Source organism: Octopus bimaculoides, chromosome 6 (genome assembly GCF_046866305.1).
Source record: "Octopus bimaculoides isolate indiv1 chromosome 6, ASM4686630v1, whole genome shotgun sequence".
In the NCBI taxonomy this organism is placed as follows: Eukaryota; Metazoa; Mollusca; class Cephalopoda; order Octopoda; family Octopodidae; genus Octopus; species Octopus bimaculoides.
The window spans coordinates 94145325-94168160 of NC_142933.1; the positions used below are offsets into that span (position 1 = coordinate 94145325).

General features: G+C 37.9%; 1 protein-coding gene across 1 annotated transcript in view; it reads left to right on the forward strand.

The window, feature by feature from the left end:
* Positions 1 to 22836, forward strand: part of LOC128248115 (protein singed-like) — a 62969-nt gene that overhangs the window by 36169 nt on the left and 3964 nt on the right. Inside the window, exon 3 of the mRNA XM_089354323.1 lies at positions 13847 to 14151. Within this exon, the coding sequence (XP_089210449.1) occupies positions 13847 to 14151 (305 nt within the window). The remainder of the gene's footprint in view (positions 1 to 13846; positions 14152 to 22836) is intronic.

The window sequence follows — 22836 nt, forward strand, 5'->3', positions numbered from 1 at the left end:
ACCAGAACACTTTGGTATTTTGTCAGGTCCAGCCAAGGCATTCTAGATATATGTAGAAAGTTTATATATTAGAAAACATTGTGAAAGAAAAGACATCAATACATATACATACATATATGTTCTTATTATTATTAGACTAATTCATCTGGATCAGCCAAGCTGTCTGGTGCCAAGTCGGCTCTGCTGGCCACAGCATTCACTCCGTTCTCCTCATACTTTTGCCATTCTCCTCCACATTGTTCCATACATTGTTCCATTCTTAAATCATCTTCCCACCTCATTGGTGGTCTTCCTATTGATCTCTTCCATTCGCTTAGGTAGCACTTGACAGCTGCATGGTCCACTGGTTGTCTTTGAACCTTGCAGCATGACCGGTCCATCATAGCTTTGTGTGGTGGTGTTCTGTGATGACATCCTTCTCTCCAGTTCTATCCCTGATCTCCTTGTTCCGGGTGTGAAGATGGAGAGCATTTAACTCTGTGAAGGATATGCTGAAGGCGAACCTAGACAAGGCAGTTCACGCCAATCACTTCAACAGCACAGTCTTGTCTGCAATGCTATATACATGTGAGACTTGGGCCTTGACAAAGAGAGAGCAACAACATCTGCTTACAGTGGAGAAGGCCATAAAAATAGTGATGTTGGGAATCTCTCTAAGAGATTAGACTAATTATAAACTGCAAATGAAGTACTTTGAAAATTCTGAATTTTCAAGTGTGGCTGTGTGGTAAGAAGTTTGCTTCCAAACCACATAGTCTTGGGTTCAGTCCCACTGAATGGCATGTTTGTATGAGTCTGTGTGAGTGCTTGTCTCCTTGTCTAGACATCACATGATAGTTGTTAATGTGTGTCACTGCTATACAAGCTGTGTTATTCATTTCCAATGTTGTGTGAGAACATGTCTGGCCATGAGGAAATATTACCTTGTTTGGAGGCAGATAAGGGTTGGCGACAGGAAGAACATCCAGCTGTAGAAAATCTGCCTCAAATGAACTCCATCTAACCTATGCATGATGTTGATGAATAATAATTCATATTCCTTTGTTATCAACCAATGGATATATATATATATACACACACACACACACACACACACACACACACACACACACACACACACACACACATTCATTTTATTGCTAAGATCCCTGAAACGGAACTCAGACAACATTGTGTTAATCGTTACATGCTAAATTAACCGTCTTGCTTGACTGAGCTGAATAATTAATGTAATTCATTTTACAGATGTCTGAATTACTAAATGTATTACACAACTAAAGCCGTCTCTTCCACTGAAGAAGAAGGTAACTGTCAACAAGGGTTTTCAGTGTAAAAAATGTTGCATCACTTGGAGAAGTGCAAATGGGGAAAAAAACAAAGAACTAATGCTCTTATTTCCAATCTCATGAACTTATTGACACTGAAGTACTATTGTTTTATTTTTCTGAATTCTTAGCTTTAAATGAGTCAACAAGCAATCACATTCCCCTCAAACCAGACAGTGTCATCTTTAAAAAGGGGCGGATGCAATAATGTAGTTCAAGATGTATTATTAGTAATAAAGATGACTTCAATTTGCTTATCAAATTCAGTCAAGGCTAAACAACAATAAAAAGCAAAGTTTTCTTTTGTGGTATTTTACATAGCCATAATTATACCTGATTAATAATAAGTTATGTGGACAGGCATGGCAGTGTGGTTACAAAGCTGATATTTCAGAATAAAAATACTTGTACTCTGTGTGGCTTTTGTTTCACCCAAGTTGTACACACAAGCTTTTGTCACTTTCACTTTTAGAAAAACTGTCCTGTTCTTGAAAATCTCTTTCTTACAACATAAAAAAAAAAATTAAAACTGCCATCTGTATGGTAACTAAATGTAATACACCTTTAGAAGGCATGAAGCTGAGGAATTATCTGAGATAAAATCTCTTCATAGACTTGTGTTCAAGGCATATATTGAACTCCAGTGACTCATAAGATGACAAATGCATTTTACCTTTGTTGAAACTTGATTGTCTACTTGCATAGATGAAATTCATGCTTTGATATATAGAAAGCACTGGTATTGTGGAAGCTTACAGGGCTGTAGAAAAATTCAGTATATGCAATAGAATAAAAGTCTTTGTTTTCCTTTTAAGAATGTAAAGATAATTAGGCAATGATCTCTAAAATAGATCCCAACCAGGTTGCTGTCTCCATTTTATTATTATTGCAATCCTTTTTGCCAGTCTGAGCTAACTATCTCTGCTAGTTTTCTTTTAAAACCATCATGCATTTCAAATGAATGATAGATTCTCTATGTGGCCACTCAACATGCTAGAAATAATAGTGAAATCCTGCTGTCTTTATAAAGAAAAGGAAGGATGTATTGGATAATGCAGTCTGAAATAAGCTCTCTCTTTATTCTTTTACTTGTTTCAGTCATTTGACTGCGGCCATGCTGGAGCACCGCCTTTAGTTGAGCAAATCGACCCCAGGACTTTTTCTTTGGAAGCCTAGTACTTATTCTATCAGTCTCTTTTGCCGAACCGCTAAATACACCGGCATTGGTTGTCAAGCGTTGTTGGGGGAACAAACACAGACACACAAATATATACACATACATACATATATATATTTTTATATATATATATATATATATATATATATATATATATATATATATACATATATATATATATACATACATATAGATATATATGACGGGCTTCTTTCAGTTTCCGTCTACCAAATCCACTCACAAGACTTTGGTCAGCCCGAGGCTATAGTGGAAGACACTTACCCAAGGTTCCATGCAGTGGGACTGAACCCGGAACCATGTGGTTAGTAAGCAAGCTACTTACCACACAGCCACTGTCTGTAAATATGGAATGGCTACAACTAGAATGTCTTTAATCATAAGTCTGCTTAACCAGAAGTGGGCTGGAATTAAAGAATGGAATAAACATTGGGTAATGTAGCCAAGAAAAAATATAGATATATATGGGATGGCCATAACTGGAAGGCTTTTGTTCATAGGTTTCCTCAATCAGGTCTGACCTGGGACTTCACAACTACAATACTCATCACACTTCTCACTTTCTACGTTGTTCCAGTGGAGCCATTGGCTTCTGATATTTTGCATCTGATTGCATTATTCCCGATTAAAAGTTAATTGTATTTATGTTATCTTCGGGCAATAACATATAGTTAATTATGTTTCAATGAAAATATGCCCCACTGTATAAAATATAAATTTCATTAATATGTAAATTTTATTTCTTAAAAAAAAAAAAAAAACCAAAAAAAAAAAACCAAACAAACAAACAACCTAGATGACTTCATATTTGTTGTTTCCATGGTTGTTTGTTTACAGTGTATGACTAAACAGATCAATAAATCAATCAGCAGTCAATTCTGTCAACATAAATATTGATAACAAAGATAAAAACGGGGCAGGGAGAATCTCCACTTCAACCTGATTATCTGAGTTTACTTGAATATAATTCAATTGTTAGTGAGTCTTTCCCACTGTGACTTGTCAATTATTTTCGCTATTCAAATACTCGGCTGATAAACCAGCAGACTTTAATTTATCAAAGTTTTAATTTCTGATAGGCTTTGGTCAACACTTATCAACAACTGTTTTGGATAAGTTAATTTATTTTAATTATTATTTTTTTTTTTATATCCCATTTTCTGAACAGTAATGTTATTGGTTATGGGTCACCAGTGAGGCAAACTGTCAGGTCACAACATTTAAATTATGAAAGTAATGGGGTAAAAAATTGCCTGTGCAACTCTGGTGGAGTGCTTATTTGTTTTGATCTCTGATGTGCACCAATACAGGTGCAGACTTAGGTGTGTGGTACGAAGCTCACTTTGCAACCACATGGTTTGGGGATTGATCCTACTGTATGGCACTTTGGGCATGTCTCTTCTACAGAGTGTACACAAAATCTGGGTACATGGAGTAAATAAAATCATAACATAAATAATTAAATATAAAAAATAATAATTTCTGAAAGTATGTGTTAATCCCCCATGTACCCAGACTTTGTGGACACTCTGTACAATAGCCCTGGGCTGACCAGTAAAGGCTTTTTTACTTCACATGTTTTTGATGGTGTAAAGCAAGCAGGCAGGATTTGTTGACAGAAGTAACAACAACACTGCTCACAGTGAGTGGTTTTTGTAGACACTTTAAACACACACACGTGCATATGCACAGTAGGCTTCTTTCAGTTTCCCTCTACCAAGTCTACTTGCAAGGCTTTGGTCAGCCTTGGCATTATCACAGAAGACTCTTGCCTAAGGTGCTGTGCAATTGACCTGAACCCAAACTCACATGTTTGTGAAGAAAACTTCATTATATGGTTCTCAAGGGGCTTCCACACAGTTTCCAGTAAAAGACTAGTTCAAAATGCCATACAGTAGGATCGAACCCAAAACCAAACAGCTGTAATGAGAACTTCTTAGCCACACATCTATGACTGCACCTTTTCTTTATAAAATTGTATGAAATGACGTAACGATCAAAGAATCTAGTTCTAACTGCTAATTATTTTTACACATTGAGAGCATTATACAATATTTAATATCGACAATTTTTATACAAGCAATTATCATTTAAAAACTCAACACCTAATTATTGAATTATCATAATTGTTAAAATATTTCCTTTTTGCCTAGTCACAATACTCCTATATATTTCAAGGATGATAAATGCGGGGTGTGTTATTCATGCCTTTCCCACTAATATTAACAGTATTAGATAAGCCATAGTTGGTTTTTCCAATATAGATGTTTAACTGTGATTATAAGTTGTTGGGTGGGAAGCACTTACCTTTACTTCACTGTTGCATTCTATAATTCTGTTACAGAAATGTTCTGATATATATATATATATATATATATATATATATATATATATAATCATCATCATCATCATCGTTTAACGTCCGCTTTCCATGCTAGCATGGGTTGGACGATTTGACTGAGGACTGGTGAAACCGGATGGCAACACCAGGCTCCAGTCTGATTTGGCAGAGTTTCTACAGCTGGATGCCCTTCCTAACGCCAACCACTCAGAGAGTGTAGTGGGTGCTTTTATGTGTCACCCGCACGAAAACGGCCACGCTCGAAATGGTGTCTTTTATGTGCCACCCGCACAAGCCAGTCCAGGGGCACAGGCAACGATCTCGCTCGAAAATCCTACAGGAGCCAGTCAGGCGGTACTGGCAACGGCCACGCTCAAAATAGTGCATCTCATGTGCCACCCGCACAAGAACCAGTCCAGGGGCACTGGCAACGATCTTAGTTGGCTTGCCGGGTCTTCTCACGCACAGCACATTTCCAAAGGTCTCGGTCCGTAGTCATCGCCTCGGTGAGGCCCAATGTACGAAGGTCTTGCCTCACCACCTCAGCCCAGGTCTTCCTGGGCCTACCTCTTCCACGGGTTCCCTCAACTGTTAGGGTGTGGCACTTTTTCACGCAGCTATCCTCCTCCATTCTCACCACATGTCCATACCAGCGCAATCGTCTCTCTTGCACGCCACAACTGATGCTTCTAATGTTCAGCTTTTCTCTCAAGATACTTACACTCTGACGGGTATTCACATTGACATTACACATCCAACGGAGCATACTGGCTTCATTCCTTGCGAGCTTACGTATGTCCTCAGCAGTTACAGCCCATGTTTCACTGCCATGTAGCATGGTTGTTCGTACGCATGCGTCATACAGTCTGCCTTTTACTCTGAGTGAGAGTCCCTTTGTCGCCAGCAGGGGTAAGAGCTCTCTAAACTTTGCCCAGGCTATTCTTATTCTAGCAGCTACACTTTCAGCGCACCCACCCCCACTACTAACTTGGTCGCCCAGATAGCGGAAGCTATCGACTACCTCTAGTTTTTCACCCTGGAATGAGATAGAAGTTGTTTCCTGTTTGTTTGCAGTCTTTATTGCACCTGAACATCTGCCACAAACAAAAACTAACTTGCTAGTTAACCTGCCTTTGATGTTGCTGCACCTCTTATGTGGCCATAGCTTGCACCGGGTACATCTTATAGAGTTACTACCTACTCCTTTTCTACATACTGAGCACGGCCATCTACCTGAAGGGGTTTGTGTTTTATCTACCTTCCTACTTATTAGGATTTTGGTTTTAGCTAGGTTGACTCTAAGGCCCTTCAATTCTAGACCTTGCTTCCACGCCTGAAACTTCTCCTCTAGTTCTGATAGTGACTCCGCAATTAGGGCAAGGTCATCAGCATAGAGGAGCTCCCAGGGGCAACCTGTCTTGAACTCCTCTGTGATTGCCTGGAGGACTATGGTAAATAAGAGGGGGCTGAGGACGGAACCTTGGTGGACCCCTACCTCTACCCGGAATTCATTGCTGTACTCATTTCCAACCCTCACCTTACTGGCAGCATCTCTGTACATGGCTCGCACAGCTCTCACTAACCATTCTTCTATCCGAAGTTTCCTCATTGACCACCAGATAAGGGATCGGGGGACCCTGTCAAAGGCTTTCTCCATGTCAACGAAAGCCAGGTACAGAGGTTTATCCTTAGCTAGGTATTTCTCCTGCAACTGTCTCACTAGAAATAAGGCATCAGTAGTGCTTTTACCTGGCACGAACCCAAACTGCATCTCATCTAAATTGATTCGCTCCCTAATTAGTTGGGCTATGACCCTCTCTGTAACTTTCATAACCTGATCTAACAGCTTGATGCCTGTGTAATTATTTGTATCTAAAGCGTCCCCTTTACCTTTGTAGCAGTTGACTATGATGCTGCTACACCAGTCATTGGGTATGACTCCTTCGTGTATCACCTGGTTCGTAATACGGGTGACTAGGCTATAGCCAACACTGCCAGATATTTTGAGCATCTCTGCAGTGATTCCTGATGGGCCGGGGGCTTTCCCGGTCTTCATACTCTTAATTGCTTTATCTACCCTGGTACTATCAACTCGGATAGCTGGTCCCTCTATTGGGTCGACATACGGCAGGCTCTCTTTCTCCCATTCATTCTCTTTATTAAGCAATCTATCGTAGTGGCATCTCCAGACCTCTTTCTTTGCATCCTCATTTAATGCAAGCGTACCATCATCCATGCGAACACATTTCTCTCCTACAACATCACTATTCTCTCTCCTACACTGTCTTGCAACACGAAATACCTCGAGTCTTTGGTCCTCACGGCGCAGAACATTGGCAAATCTTTTCTTATCTGCTTCCCCTCTGGCTAAATAGACCTGTCGCCTAGCCTCCCTTCTGGCACATTGGTACAATTCCCTGCTACCACCGTTCTTCCAGTCCTTCCAAGCCTGTTTCTTTTGTCTAATAGCCCTGTCTACCTCCTTGTTCCACCACCACGTTACTCTGGGTTGGGAGGGGACCTTACACCACCCACAAATCTGGTCGGTGGCTTTCAACAGGTTGTCCCGCAGAAATCTCCAATTGTCTTCCACGTTGTATGATGCTATATCCCCTTCTATTTCGTTAAATGCTTCAAGTATATATATATATATATATATATATATATATATATAACAAAGTAAAGATATAAGGTACCACACAAGTGAAAATATATATGAAAGAAGGCTTGAAAATGCAATGGACTTTTAGAGATGTTTATTGACTAGACTGGTTTCACTTTTTTAGAAAAAAAGTTTGTCAAAAGTAAAATGTAAAGCTTTGTATAAGCTTTGTTGTGTTAAGTACTGGTTATCACAAAAGTATTAAAATACAGTTATACATTCTTCGATAATGATAAGAAAATGTTAAAAACAGTTTACAAGAAAGTATTCAAGAACGGGACTGCACTAAGTAATTTGAGTCCAATAAAAATCATGTTTGTTTGGTAGTATATATATATATATATATATATATAGTTCAAAAAAACAATAACAAAAAAAAAACAACAAAGTGAGGACGTGATATGGATAGTATTATTGGACGCTAAGGAAAGGAAAGAGAGAGTGTATGACGTTTCGGGCGCAGCCCTTCGTCGGAAAGATGGAAAGTTCGGGGAATGGAAGAACGGAGAAAGAGGAAAATGGTACCGATGCCCACGAGGTTACATTATGAAAAGACCGGAAGAGGAGGTGGTGGGGGAAAAGTTCTTTCTAAGATAGGAGAGTGAAAAAAGGAGACACACACACACACACGCGTACACACACACACGCACACGCGTGCGCGCACAGAGGGAGAGAGAGAGAGAGGAGATATATCTAAATGTGTGTGTGTGTGTGTGTATATGTAAATTAAATATAGATATAAACCTAGTAGTTTGCTCTACAAAGATTGTTGAAACAATTGAAGTGTTATCTAATAAAGTGTTGCTCAATCCATTTTCTATTAATCATCTATAACGACTCTCCTGTCAGTTTTGACATAGGAAGATCCAACAACCTACACTTTCTTTATCAGTCATAATGCTTATGTCAATTGTAACATTTGATTTGCCAATGATTTGCAAAGTAGCCTGCAGATGTTGCAAATATGAGGATTACATATCAGTGCAGGCGGTATATTTGCAGCCACTTTTCTCCTTAGTCTGTTAATGCTGGTTGAACTAAAGTCTTGTACCATTTTGACACAATGACCCTCAAGGCAGTTTGCTCAAAGGTGTTGTGTGCTATATTGACTGTTTAGTATCTGTAGTTGCTACAACCACTAAAAATATACATAGTATGCTCTATAAGACTTGTGTGTATATTGAATATTGTTGACTCACATAAAAATAAGCACCAGTTACACACACTCTCTCTCTCTCTCTCTCTCTCTCTCTCTCTCTCTCTCTCTCTCTCTCAGGTTGCTAGCCTTTCTTTGGCTCTTCATAATGCAGAGGCTAAAGAAAATTTGTCTCAGAATATTAGAAACTGCTATCCATGTTTTACTAAACACAACATTCCAGTATATACTCTATACAGTGTCATCTAAGAAAGATGCATGAGAAAGTGTGTTGGTGTGTGTGTGTCTTTCGTTGACTCCTTCAATTACCCCAAGAGTGCTTTGGACCCAGGATTTTTCTTCATATGTTATTCTAGACTGATTTTGCAATTATATGCAAATTTTTTATTAACATTCATAGAGAAATAGTGACAGTTCAAGGCATACAAACAAACATCAACACTACATTTATATACATGCATACAAACATACATACATACATCATCATCGTTTTAGCATCCATTTTTTGTCCAACCTATGCTTGCATAGGTTTGGACAAAGTTTACTGAGGCAGATCTGTGGCTGGAGGCCCTTTCTGTCCCCCTAACCCTGACTTGTTTCCAAGTAAGGCAATATTTCCCCACAGCCAGACATGTTTCCATAGAATATTGGAAATGAATGATACAGCATGTATATCAGTGGCAATCTTGTACAACTATCATGTGATGTTAAAATAAGAAGACACCCCACTCCCCACACACACATGTATGTATGTGTGTATGTATATATATATATATATATATATATATATATATATATATATATATATATATATATGTACATGATGGGCTTCTTTCAGTTTCTGTCTATCAAGTTCACTCAATGTTTTTGGTAAGTTCAAGGCTTATATTAGAAGACATTCCAAGTGCCATGCAGTGGGACTAAACCTGAGATCATGTTGTTGGGAAGCAAACTTCTTAAACACATGCCTGCACTTGTGTGTGTATGTATGTATGTGTGTGTGTGTGTGTGTGTGTGTATGTATATATATATATATATATACACACACATTATATATATATTAGGCATTGTGAGACTAATACCTTGGTGTAGAATGAAGCATTAGTTGAGTACAGAGTAGTAATAAGAAATTGAGATGATAAAGTAATAAAGTTCTCTTAAGAACTTCATTAGCTCACAACTGTTTCTGCTATGAGTTTGAAGCTCTGATGAAGCTACAAAGTGATACTCCACTGCACCTTGTAACAGAAACAGCTATAACCTAATGAAGCTCATAAGATAATTGTTTATTTCTTTGTCAACTCAGTTATATATATATATGTATGTATGCATGTGTGTACAATTATTGAAGACTTCAGTTTTCAGAAAACCTTGCTTTAAACATAAATATTCATAAAATAATGAAGGTAAATTTGGGTAATTAATGATTTACAGTGCAAAATTTTCTCATCCTCATTTAAACCCTGTCCCACTTTATAGTCGAGTACACATGTGCACACGCACACACACACACACACACACACACACACACACACACACACACACGTGCTTTCTCTCACTTGCTTTCTCTTCCAGGCAAAAATCTAAAATAGTTTTCTGTAGAAGCGCACCAGTAATATATTAATAAAATTATAATAGGATTAACATTCTCTCTCCGTATTTAAACATTTAATTGGGGGATATGATATTCTATGATCATCTCTCAAACCTAGTTTGTCTGTCATTACTGCTGTTTCGCCTCAGGTCAACAATGATCAAACAGACCTGTAATGAAAGGCATTCCAGCCATGACTATATACCTTTTTCAGAGTTGTCTAGTACTCCATTATCTAATCTGTTATTCCAATTTGAGATGTCAGGATGTGCTCTGACTGCTATTTCTAATGAGTTGAGTGACCACATATAAAAGATACTCATCCATTGTTCGTTATGTAAATCTATGTGAGAACCTTTTATTAGGCTTGAAACATCAGATCTATCTATAACTGTAGAAGCTGTTTTACTTAAATCCTTCCAAATTTTTGCTATTTTCAGTTATATGAATCACACAGGCATAGTGTAGTGGTTAAGAGCACGGGTTACTAACACCAAGATTCCGAGTTCAATTCCAGGCAGTGACCTGAATAATAATGTTTTTTTTTTGGGGTGGGGTGTCCTTAAAATATGGTCAAGAAGACATTTTAATAAATTAGTCTGACAAAAAAGTAGCAATCGTAGCATCATCATCATCATCATCATTTAACGTCTGTTTTCCATGCTGTCATGGGGTAGATAGTTTGACTTGAAAACTGGTAAGCTGCATCATGTTCCAATCTTATTTAGCATGGTTTCTACAGCTGGATGCCCTTCCTAACACCAACCACTCCAAGAGTGTAGTGGGTGCTTTTTACATGCCACTGGCATGGGTGTCGGTTATGAAATACCAGCATTGGCCATGATTATGATCTCACTTGGTTTGACAGGTCTTCTCAAGCACAGAATATTGCCAAGGGTCTCAGTCACTTATCACTGCCTTCAGTGAAGCCCAAAGTTTGAAGGGTGCTTAGGGATAACTTTGATTCATTTACAGTTGATACAGGAAGAGGGTGGATAATGAAAATGAGTTGATTTACTAAATAATATCAGTCACAGATATCTGTTTTATATTTCCATTGCTATCAAGTTATATAACAAACAGTGAGAAAGCCTCTGTTGATCTCAGATTGCTAGAAAAAGCAACCAAATTTTTCTCATTTTACGCACTACTACCTTTAGAAAATGGAAGTATATATTGGATTATGTAGTCTTTAATATACTACATCTGTAAAAAAAAAAATGGTACTGGTTGGTCTCATCTGGAATGCCTTTAATGATAGGCTTGCTCAACCAGAGCACTGATCTGGAGTTAAGCAATAACAGCAGAAGAATTTAGTTGTTCTTATAACCCATTCAAGTAATGAATTAACTTCTGCTTTTTCACATCAACTGTTGTTCTGATAGATACAACATTTTTTAAAGTTCGATCGGTCTATTGCCTGCCCTTTTACAAATTGGTGCTCAGTAGGTGCAGTAAAATTTCTTGTAGTGAGAGAAATTAGAACTTCAAGTGTACTGGAGTAACTAACAGCAGACATAGACTTATATGAGCAGCACAAGAAGACTTTCACTAATATCACGCTGGAGAGATATAATGTGACTGAAATATGCACTTCAATCAAAGAGTGGTGTCTGTTGCTGGTACTTGAGATGAGGTAGATTAAAAAAGACTTGGAATGAAGCCATTTAGATCTCTAAGAATGTTGAGTTTTAGAAATATATAATTTTATTGGATCCAATATGTATAGAATGATGTTCTTCACTGCAGACCTCTCAAGCTTGGTCCAGAATGGAACCACCAACCAACATTAAAACAAAAATTTATTATATTGCCTATACAATAATGATTTTCATCTTATTCATTTCCTTGAGCTGTGGTCATTTTATTAACTGTTCATTCTTTTGTTTTTAATTCTCTAACCATGTCCCAGTCTTAAATACTCCAAACCTATTTGGCATCAGAATGGGAACCGGGTCAATTGTACATTTAAAACTTTCATTAACATTCTGTAGATTAACAAATACTAGTTTGTATATTAACAAGTACATGTTCAGTTATTATATTAAAAATATGGCATATCTACAATTCATATTCATACATATCCAAACTATGAATCTCAACTCTGTATTTCATATTTGCATAACAGCAGGGTTTAATAATGAATTCTTATTTATACACAAGGCAACGATTTTAAACAACACAGCAAGGTGCCACCGGCATGGAAAAAAAATTTAAGTTGATGTTAACCTAATTGATGCAAGAGCCATTAAAAAGCTAACCAGAGAAAACATGGCTACTAAGTAAACAACACTATTTTAGTTAATGACTAATATGCTATATTTGAATTATTTTGGCAAATATGGAAACAATGTTGTATGATGATTGTGTGATAATCATTACTTTCTCTGCAGACATTAGCATAATGCATGTTATCAAAACAATAAAATCAACTTCTGGATTCCGTTTATGAGTAACTTATCCATCGTCCTATAGCACACACACATAATAACAGGATTTAGATCAAATATATAGAAAGATAAGGATATAGCTGTGTGGTTCAGATGGTTGCTTCACAACCATATGGTTTGTGGATCAGTCCCACTGTGTGGTATCTATGACAAATATTTTCTTCCCCAGCTCTGGACTGACCAATGCCTTGTGAATGAAATTGGTACGTGGAAATTGTACGAGACTGTCATCCCCCTCCTCATTACTATTTAAAATCTGTTTCTCCATGCAGGTATAGGCTGGATGGTTCAACAGGTGCTGGCCAGACAGAGGACTGTGCCAAGCAGCCATGTCTGCTTTGGCATGATTTCTACAGTTGGATGGCCTTTCTAATACCAACCACTTCACAGAGGTGTACTAGGTGCTTTTATGTGGCACCAGCACCACTAATGTCACCAAGTAACTCGCAAGATAAAACCCCTCATCTTAGAGGTAGGGTGTAGTAATGACCCTTTAGCATTTAAACTGGCCATATCCGGTCCAAATATTCTACCTGTTTATTGTTCAAACTAGCCAGATCTGACTTCTCACACTTATGCTACAATGTCAGTCTAAAAATAAGCAATTATATCTCAAAATATCTCAAAGCTATGAAATAATGCATGATTAATTAAAAACTATGGATAAAGAAGCATTACATGTGACAGAATAATCCGAATGCTAAAGGGAGGTGGGTTAATGTTAGAGGATAAGAGGTTAAAGTTTGATAGAGGGACAGGAACAGGTGCCTTTCTGTAGGAGGAGATACATGGATTTATGTATGTTATTTGTTTCAGTTAATATTATGAAATATAAAGAATTTATTGAAATAACTTTATAATTAAACTGGTGTTTCAAACATATATTAACAATGAAACTTTGTAAAGTTTAATTTTGAATAATTTAAAACAGGCAGTTTGTATTATAGAACCAGAGGCAGTCTCAGATGGGGTGAGTGTGCCAAATTTGGTTAATGAATGAACAAACAAATAAACAAACAGTGGATGCAAATATATATTTTTTCAAATAATCTTTATTTAGTAAATATATATTTTAAAAAATAATCTTTATTAAGCCATACCTTTTTTTTTTTCTTTTTTCCAGCAAAAACAACTGTCTGTTTGATCTAACCTGGCAACGAGATGGATCCATTACTATTAAAGCTTTTAACGATTATTATATTTACAACAAAGCAACTGGTAGTCTCCTTGCTAACAGCGATGTAATTTCAGAAAAGGAAAAATTCCGAATTCGACTTGTTAACAGACCTGTTCTTGTCATGAAGGGGGAGTTTGGTTTTGTTGCCTTCAAAGTTGCTGGATCTACTAAAGCAGAATATGTGTGCAACAAATCAGTTTATGATCTGATATTTCTGGAAGCAACAGATAAAGGGATTTACCATTTCAAAGGTATGCATCTTTTCCCTTTTTATTATTTTACTTGTATTTGAATCTTCCTTCACCTGTTTTCATTTTTGTCGACTTTATTATATTTAGCATCTTGTTATTTATGGGAAGAAAGATTATAAGCAAGCTGCATCTTGGATCTGCATAAAATGAATTCTAGTATTAGCAATTTATATACTGCCTACAGAGATTTCACTAGCTGTTGCTCAACTCCATTGTTGATTTATGTTGAAGTGTGTCATGTGTTGAGTTTCTTAAAGAACTCCCTCCAGCATTTTGGTTACTGGACTCTATGAAGTATCTAAAATCCATTTGGAATTATTCCTTCATAGTTAGTCTCTTTCTCTCTCTCTCTCTCTCTCTCTCTCTCTCTCTCTCTCTCTCTCTCTCTCTCTCTCTCTCTCTCTCTCTCTCTCTCACACACACTCTTTATTAGCACTCCATTGATTATGACAAAGGTTCCAGTTGATGCAATCAACTGAACAACCTGCTCAGAAAATTAACATACAGGTGGCTGAGCACTCCACAGACATGTGTACCCTTAATGTAGTTCTTGGAGAGACTCAGCATGACACAGAGTGTGACAAGGCTGGCCCTTTGAATTACGGGTACTAATTTTTGCTGGCTGAGTGCACTGGACAATGTGAAATAAAGTGCCTTAGACAAAGGCAGACTGCACTACCAGGTATGAAACTCATGATTTTACTATTGTGGGCCAAATATCCTAACCACTAAACCATGCATCTATATACATACTCCACCAGTTTCAGAAGGAATGCCTCTATTCTTTCTTCATCAGTTTCCAATCATTTTGTAATGTTTATAATTTTACAAATTCCATCTACTCCTTGTTACTCTTCCAAACAACTGTGAAGCTGAGGAAACGTGCAGATTTAGTTGTAAGAAGCTTGTTTCCCAACCACACAATACCAGGTTCAGTCCCACTGCATGGCACCTTGTGCCTTTGGTCCCCTGTGACTGGATTTGGTAGATGAAAACTGAAAGAAACCTGGTACGTGTGTGTGTGTGTCTGCTTGTCCCCAACTGTTGCCTGAAGTTGGTTTGTTTACATGCTTGTAACCTAGAATTTCAGCAAGAGACTGATAGAATAAGTATTGGGGTTGATTTGTTTGACATTCAAGGCAATGTCCTAGCATGGCTGCAATCCAAAGATTGAAGCAAGTAAACGAGAACGGTGTAAGGATTTTCGAACGAGATCGTTGCCAGTGCCCCTGGACTGGCTCTTGTGCGGGTGGCACATAAAATACACCATTTTGAGTGTGGCCGTTGCCAGTACTGCCTGACTGGCCTTCGTGCGGGTGACACGTAAAAGCACCCACTACACTGTCAGAGTGGTTGGCGTTAGGAAGGGCATCCAGCTGTAGAAACTCTGCCAAATCGGATTGGAGCCTGGTGTTGCCATCCGGTTTCACCAGTCCTCAGTTAAATCGTCCAACCCATGCTAGCATGGAAAGTGGACGTTAAATGATGATGATGATATATATATATATATATATTGGAGGGAGGGAGGGAGGGAAGAAAGGAGGGAGAATATCCTCAAATTAGAGACTTGGCTGAAATGCTTGTCACAAAGTGCTCTTCACTAAAAGCACCCAAAGTGCCTGATAGTGGTATCAAACTGGGAGACATTAAGTTTTTCATCCATCTCATTTCTTCACATTATTTTCTGAATGTGGCAGCAAAGTGGTGGAATTGTTAGCATGCTGGGCAAAGTGCTTAGTGGTATTTAGTTGGTCTTTATGTTCTGAGTTCAAATTCTGCCATGGTTGACTTTGCCTTTCATCTTTTCGAGGTTGATGAAGTAAGTACTAGTGAAGCACTGGGGGGATGTAATTGACTTACCCCCTCCCACAAAATTTCAGGCCTTGTGCCTTTGGTAGAAAGGATTATTTTCTGATTGTGAGATTTGTAGTAAACACAAGTTTTAATTATCATGTAGTCATCATCATTCACAAATGCATATAGTTTTGGGTTTAGTATGAGTGTACAACCCTTTGGGCCAAAGGTCCTTCAACTATAACCTTGGACCAGCTAATGCCTTGTGAATTTAGTCTACAAAAGCTATAAGGAAGCTCGCTGTGTGCGTGTGTGCGTGCGTGCGTGCGTGCGTGCGTGCGTGCGTGCGTGCGTGCGTGTGTGTGTGTGTTTCTGTGTCTGTCTGTCTGTGTGTCTGTCTGTGTGTCTGTCTCTGTGTCTCTCTGTGCCTGTCTGTCTCTCTCTGTCTGTGTGTCTGTCTCTGTCTGTCTCTTTGTCTCTCTCTCTCTCTCTCTCTCTCTGTCTCTGTCTGTCTCTCTGTCTCTGTCTCTCTCTGTCTGTCTGAAGTTGTTATTTCTGCTTCTTTGCATGAGACTGCTTGAATTAAAAATGTTGTGTTTGCATTTCTGGGCAACATTATATCCTGCAGCTCTGCTAAGTTATAGGGAATAAAAAAAAAATCTCTTGCAAAACAGATAACAAGAAGAGCATCCAACTGTAAAATACTGCCTTCAATAAGTATCCATCTAACCTATGCCATCACAGAAAAATGGATGTAAAATGAAGTTATTTTACAAGATTTGTTAGTTTTATATTCCTCTTATAAAAACTAATTGTTGCTTATTATAATTGAAATTTTTGTAAAGAAAATATTTAAGAAAAAATATATACTGAAAGTTTGTATTTACTTCTCTTTCCATCAATGGTATCAGAGCTCCAGTTTCATTGTTAATTACTTGTTAATTTGTTCAGGTCTATCCAATGTGAACAATAATTCTGTGTGTGTATGTGAGTGTTTTTTTTTTCACTACTCATCAAAAAGTAATTAAGAAAAGTAGTGAAGTTCTTAATGAGATTTGCCAACTCTATTGTATTTGAAAAAGATTTTTACATCAAGTCATTTGTTTTTCTCTATTTTTGTTGATTTAAAAAAAAAATCCTGTTTTCTGTGTTAGCAGGAATTGATGATGCTGAAAATTATAAAGATGTTCATGAATAGTTGGAATGACTGCATAAAAGTTGAATGTCTTTTATTTTTCTACCTTGGTGTATTGTGCCGTAATTTTAAGAGCACAATGGGGAATTAGATAATCTGGTATAAAAGCTGAATGTCTGTGTTACCCCACTGGGTTTGAACCAGTGTCATCATCATCGACCTCTGGATGTTACTGTCTCAAGTTGTAGGACTCATAGGGTCGTGTACTTAGTTTCTTGGGTGTGTAAATGACTGACTGAATGAGATCCCAGTCCATTGCATGGTTACTCATTTACAGCTGAGTGGATTGGACCAATATGGAATATTTTGCTCAAGACCAGAACTCTCCACTTGGTTCAGGAATTGAACCCATGATTTTTTTGACCATGAGCGCAACCCTTTTACTAGGCAACACACCTTCACTTGAACAGTGATCCTTACCTTAACCCTTTAGGCCTTCAGATAAACTCTGTTGAATATAATACTTATTTCTTCATATTGTTTTGAATTAATCATGCATTATCTTTTAGCTTTGAGATTTCGATGGTGTGTTTGTTTAGTTTTAGAATGATGTAGAGTAGGTGTAAAGGGCTGAATATTGCCAGGTTGAATCTAAAACAGCTGGAATTTTTGAGCTAGATATGACCATTTTAAATACTGAAGGTTTAATTGACTGACGAGTCATCGATCTAACATAGAACACCACATTGATGTGATGTCTAATGTGCAGTTTGTTTGGTCCTGCTCTCAATCATAGCAATACGTGTGAATAATATAATCTGCACTGTTCTGTTTATTCAATTGTTTAGTCTGAAACTTGGTGTCTTATGCCCACAATCTTCGTAACCCTCCAAGACTGGTGAGAACTATGTGATTAATGCTCCTCCTGAATATTTGCATGAAGAGAATTGAAGAGGATTAACATACTGGAGGAAGGAAAACTGGTTGAATTAGTTTATGCAAAGCAAGTGGAAGTATATACAATATGAGTGATAGATGGGGAGAGACAAATGTGTTGGAAGTACATGAGCGGAGGTGGCATGAGAACCATTAGATCCAGGGACAGGGAGGTCATTGTAGTAATATTGGAAAAGGCAGTAAGAAAATAGCAACATCTGTGGGTTAGAGGTGTGTATGTGTTTGTGTGTCTGTGCGTGTGTTGGCAAGCAAGCTCATATCAATCAGTCAGGTGACCTTGGGTGAGATTTGATATCTGCATGAGTTATAGCCTCACCATGTCACAGACGGTTGGTTGGTGGGCTGAGCTGAGATACAAGATACATAAGATTTATTTCTTAATCCTTGAGAACATGTAAGAGAGAGCTTGAGCTAATCTAAAGACAAATATAAAGGGTAATAAAAGTTCATGAGTTTGGATTAGTTTGTGTGCATTGGATAGAAGAGGAAGCTAGCATTTCAAGACTGACCCTTCATTTAAATCTTTTACTTGTTTCAGTTATTAGACTGTGGCCATACTGGGGCATCACCTCGAAGAATTTTAGTCGAATGAATCAACCCTAGTACTTTTTTTTAAAGCCTGATACTTATTCTATCGGTTTCTTTTGCTGAACTGTTAAGTTATGGGGATGTAAACACACCGACACCAGTTTTCAAGCAATGGTGGGGAACACACACATACACATAAATACATATATATATATATACAACAGGCTTTTTTTCAGTTTCCGTCTACCAAATCGACTCACAAGGCTTTGGTGAACTTGAGGCTATAGTAGAAGACACTTGCCCAAGGTGCCACACTGTGGGACCGAACCAAGAACCATATGGTTGGGAAGCAAACTTCTTTCCACACAACCGTTGCCTGTGCCTGGGAAGTTCTTTTCAATGAAAATTTTTCAGTCTAGAAACATCAGATTCCTGTTCCCCCTCATCACATATAAATTTTTCCAAACTCATGAACTTTTCACTGCTCGATTTTTGCTACAGAGACTACTACCAGTTTCCATAAACTTCAGTTTTTGCGCAATAAAATAAAGTTACACACCCATTCACATAGCTTGCTTAAACTTGTGATCTTTGTGTTGGTTGACTAACATTTCAACAATTCTGTAACTGTCTTCTTTTCCCCCCCTCTCTCTCTCTTTCTCTCAGTGCTGGCTTTGTTGATCTATGAAATCAATTTTCTGTTCATATATATATTTATATATTAGCTATTAAAGTAAACACTTTACAATTGAAAGCCACTTTCTAATGCTGCTCATTTGACTAGGAAATGTAACTTATAAGCTATAAATATCGGGTTTGTTCCACTTTGAGTAAGCTTTCATTGAATATTTTAGCAATCGGGTTTCTATTGCATGTTAAGTCATTAGGTATACAGATTCTGATGTTATTCGTTAACAAAATGTATTTGTTAATGAGAGGTGTGTTAGTCAACATTTGACAAGTGGATATCTGAAGTCATTGCAATATTTTAGATTCTTATTAATTCTTTTTCCATGTTACATTTGTACTTATTTGAAGACGTGCGTAGGTGCAGTCATGGCCATGTGGTCAAGTTTGCTTTTCAACCCCATGGTTTTCAGTTCAGTCCCACTGTGTAGCACCTTTAAGCAAGGGTCTTTCTTTTTATAGCCCCCATGTAGCTAAAACTTTGTGAGTGGATTCAGTAAGACAGAAATAAATGTGTGTTTGTTTGTCTTCTTGTCTTGACATCACATGATGATTTTTAAGGAGCGCCATCGTACAAATGGTGTCATTCATTTCTGGCTATTCATAAAAACATGCCCAGCCATGGGGAAAATATTACCTTGCTTGCAAATAGGTGATAGTTAGTGACAGGAAGGGCATCCAGTTGTAGAAAGTTTATATATGTGTGTGTGTGTGTATATATATATATATATATATATATATATATATATATATATATATATATTATATTATATTATATTCAATGTATATATGTCCATATGATTTTTAAACTAGAATAAATGAGGTACAGGCATGGCTGCATGGTAAGAAGCTTGCTTCCTAACCACATGGTTCTGGGTTCAGTCCCATTGTGTGGCAGAATCGTTAGCATGTTGCATAAAATGCTTAGCAACATTTCAACCACTTTTACAATCTGAGTTCAAATTCCACTGAGGCTGACTCTGCCTTTCATCCTTTCAGGGTCTGTAAAATCAATACCAGTCAAGCACTGGAGTTAATATAATCAACTAGTCTTGTCCCCTAAAATTTCAGGCCTTGTGCTTATTGTAAAAAGAATTATTAGGCGTATATTATTGTGTTATAACTAATATTATTTTGTAGTGGGTAGTGATTTTCTTCCCTTCTTCAGGGAAATCGAACCAGTGAGTGTGTTAAATAATAAGGCACTAAAAGAGAATGACTCTCCTCAGACACAACAAAATACGCTTCAACACATGAATTCACATAAAGAATCTTGCAAACCAAATGCAAAAATGAAATGTTATTTTATTGGGAAAGTCATAAGTCATTAATCCTAACAATTAACAGGTCTATTTAAATAATCCCACAGCTTCCTATATATTATTATATCAAGCTGTCTATAATCAAACCTCATTCAATGAATATATGTAAGGTGTAGGTATGTATATATATATATATATATGTAGTATCATTGGGAGAACTGCCTGTCATGGCCACGGATGGAAGAAGCAGGTTAAGGAGGGGATTGACACTTTTGAGAGAGCATGTATCCAGCATGAAGGACTTAAGCGAGTTGCACAAAAGCGCATGGCTCGTATAGTGAATGGGGAAAGCTTGGTCTGCAATGTTTGCAGTCGTGTATGCTTGTCAAGAGCAGGGCTCATTAGCCACCAACGGAGCCGCAAATGCAAAATATAAGTTAGTCCTAGAGTGCACAATGTTCCTGAAGGTTGGCAATGGTCTTCTTCGGTCACTAGTGGACGGCCATCATCATATGTAGTATGTATGTACATGTGAAAGCGCATGGCTTAGTGTTTAGAGTGTCAGGCTGATAATCATGAGGTAGTGAGTTCATCTCTCAGACTGAGCTGTATGTTGTGTTCTTGAGCAAGACACTTTATTTCATGTTGCTGCAGTTCACTCAGCTGTAGAAATGAGTTGTGATGTCACTGGTGCCAAGCTGTATCGGCCTTTGCCTTTCCCTTGGATAACATTGGTGGTGTGGAGAGGGGAGGCTGGTATGCATGGGTGACTGCTGATCTGCCATAAACAACCTTGCCCGGACTTGTGCCTTGGAGGGTAACTTTCTGGGTGCAATCTCAATGGTCATTCATGTATGAATGGGGTCTTCACCCTTTATAGAGAGGGGAAAGATGACTGTACCTGAGGAGATTTGTATGCAGATATATATATGTGTGTGTGTGTGTGTGTGTGTGTGTGAAAGAGAAACACACATGTACATACATATCTTTGTATACGTGTCTGTCTAGGTGTGTATAGATACATCTATAGTTTTAACTATCCACACTTATCCTAACTACGCAAATTTTGTATATTTGATGTATGTGTGTGTGCATATGCATTGGAATGTACCTGTGTGTCTATATGAATGTGTATGTGCACTTGCATGCGAGTGTTTGTGCATTCATTTCTATGTCTAAATGTGTTTGTGTGTGTGTGTATAAATGTGTGTCTATATGTGCATATGTGTTTTACATGTATATCTGTGTAAATGTACATCTATTATGGATTTATGTATATTTGTGTGAATGTGTACACACACACACACACACACACACACACACACACACACACACACACACACACACACACACACACACACGTCTGGATGAGAACGGCTGTATAAAGAAATGTCGATCACTAAACGTGAGTCTAGCTTGCAGAAGAGGAAGAACCAAAGAAAAACATAGGATGATGTGGTGAAGGTTGATCTCAGGACCTTGAACCTCACAGAGGAGATGGCAAAGGACTGGTATAGTGATATACCAGTCGGTAAAACACCCACCTCGGTAAAACTGAGTTCTGGTAGAGCTGTGTGTGTGTGTGTGTGTATACACACGCACACATGGTTCCGGGTTCAGTCCCACTGTGTGGCACTTTGGGCATGTGTCTTCTACTATAGCCTCTGGCCGACCAAAGTGAATTTGGTAGACAGAAACTGAAAGAAGCCCGTCATATATATGTATATATGTGTGTGTGTGTCTGTGTTCCTCCCCCCCCCCCAACATCACTTGACAACCGATGCTGGTGTGTTTACGTCCCTGTAACTTAGCGGTTCGGCAAAAGAGACCGATAGAATAAGTACTAGGTTTACAAAGAATAAGTCCTGGGGTCGATTTGCTTGACTAAAGGCGGTGCTCCAGCAATGTCGCAGTCAAATGACTGAAACAAGTAAAAGAGTAAACTGCTTGTCCTAAAAAACAATTCTTAGAACTTCTGGAATGCACCTTGTATATATATATATATATATATATATATATATATATATATATATATATAAATGTGTGTGTGCGTATGTATGTGTGGGTGGGTGCTTTAGCAGGGGTGTGTGTTTGTCGGGTTTTGCGACCCAATTAGCACATGATCTGTAAAGCAGACCTTGCTACTGCCAATTTATGCTGACCTAACAGTCTTCTTACTTTCTTAATTTCTGCTAAGTTATTTTAATTCTTTCCTACACAAAACCAACACAAGAAAAATATAAAATTAAGTTGAGGTTGTCATTTGCATATGTTTATTATATCTTAAAATATATACATTTATATGTATTAATCTCTGGGCAG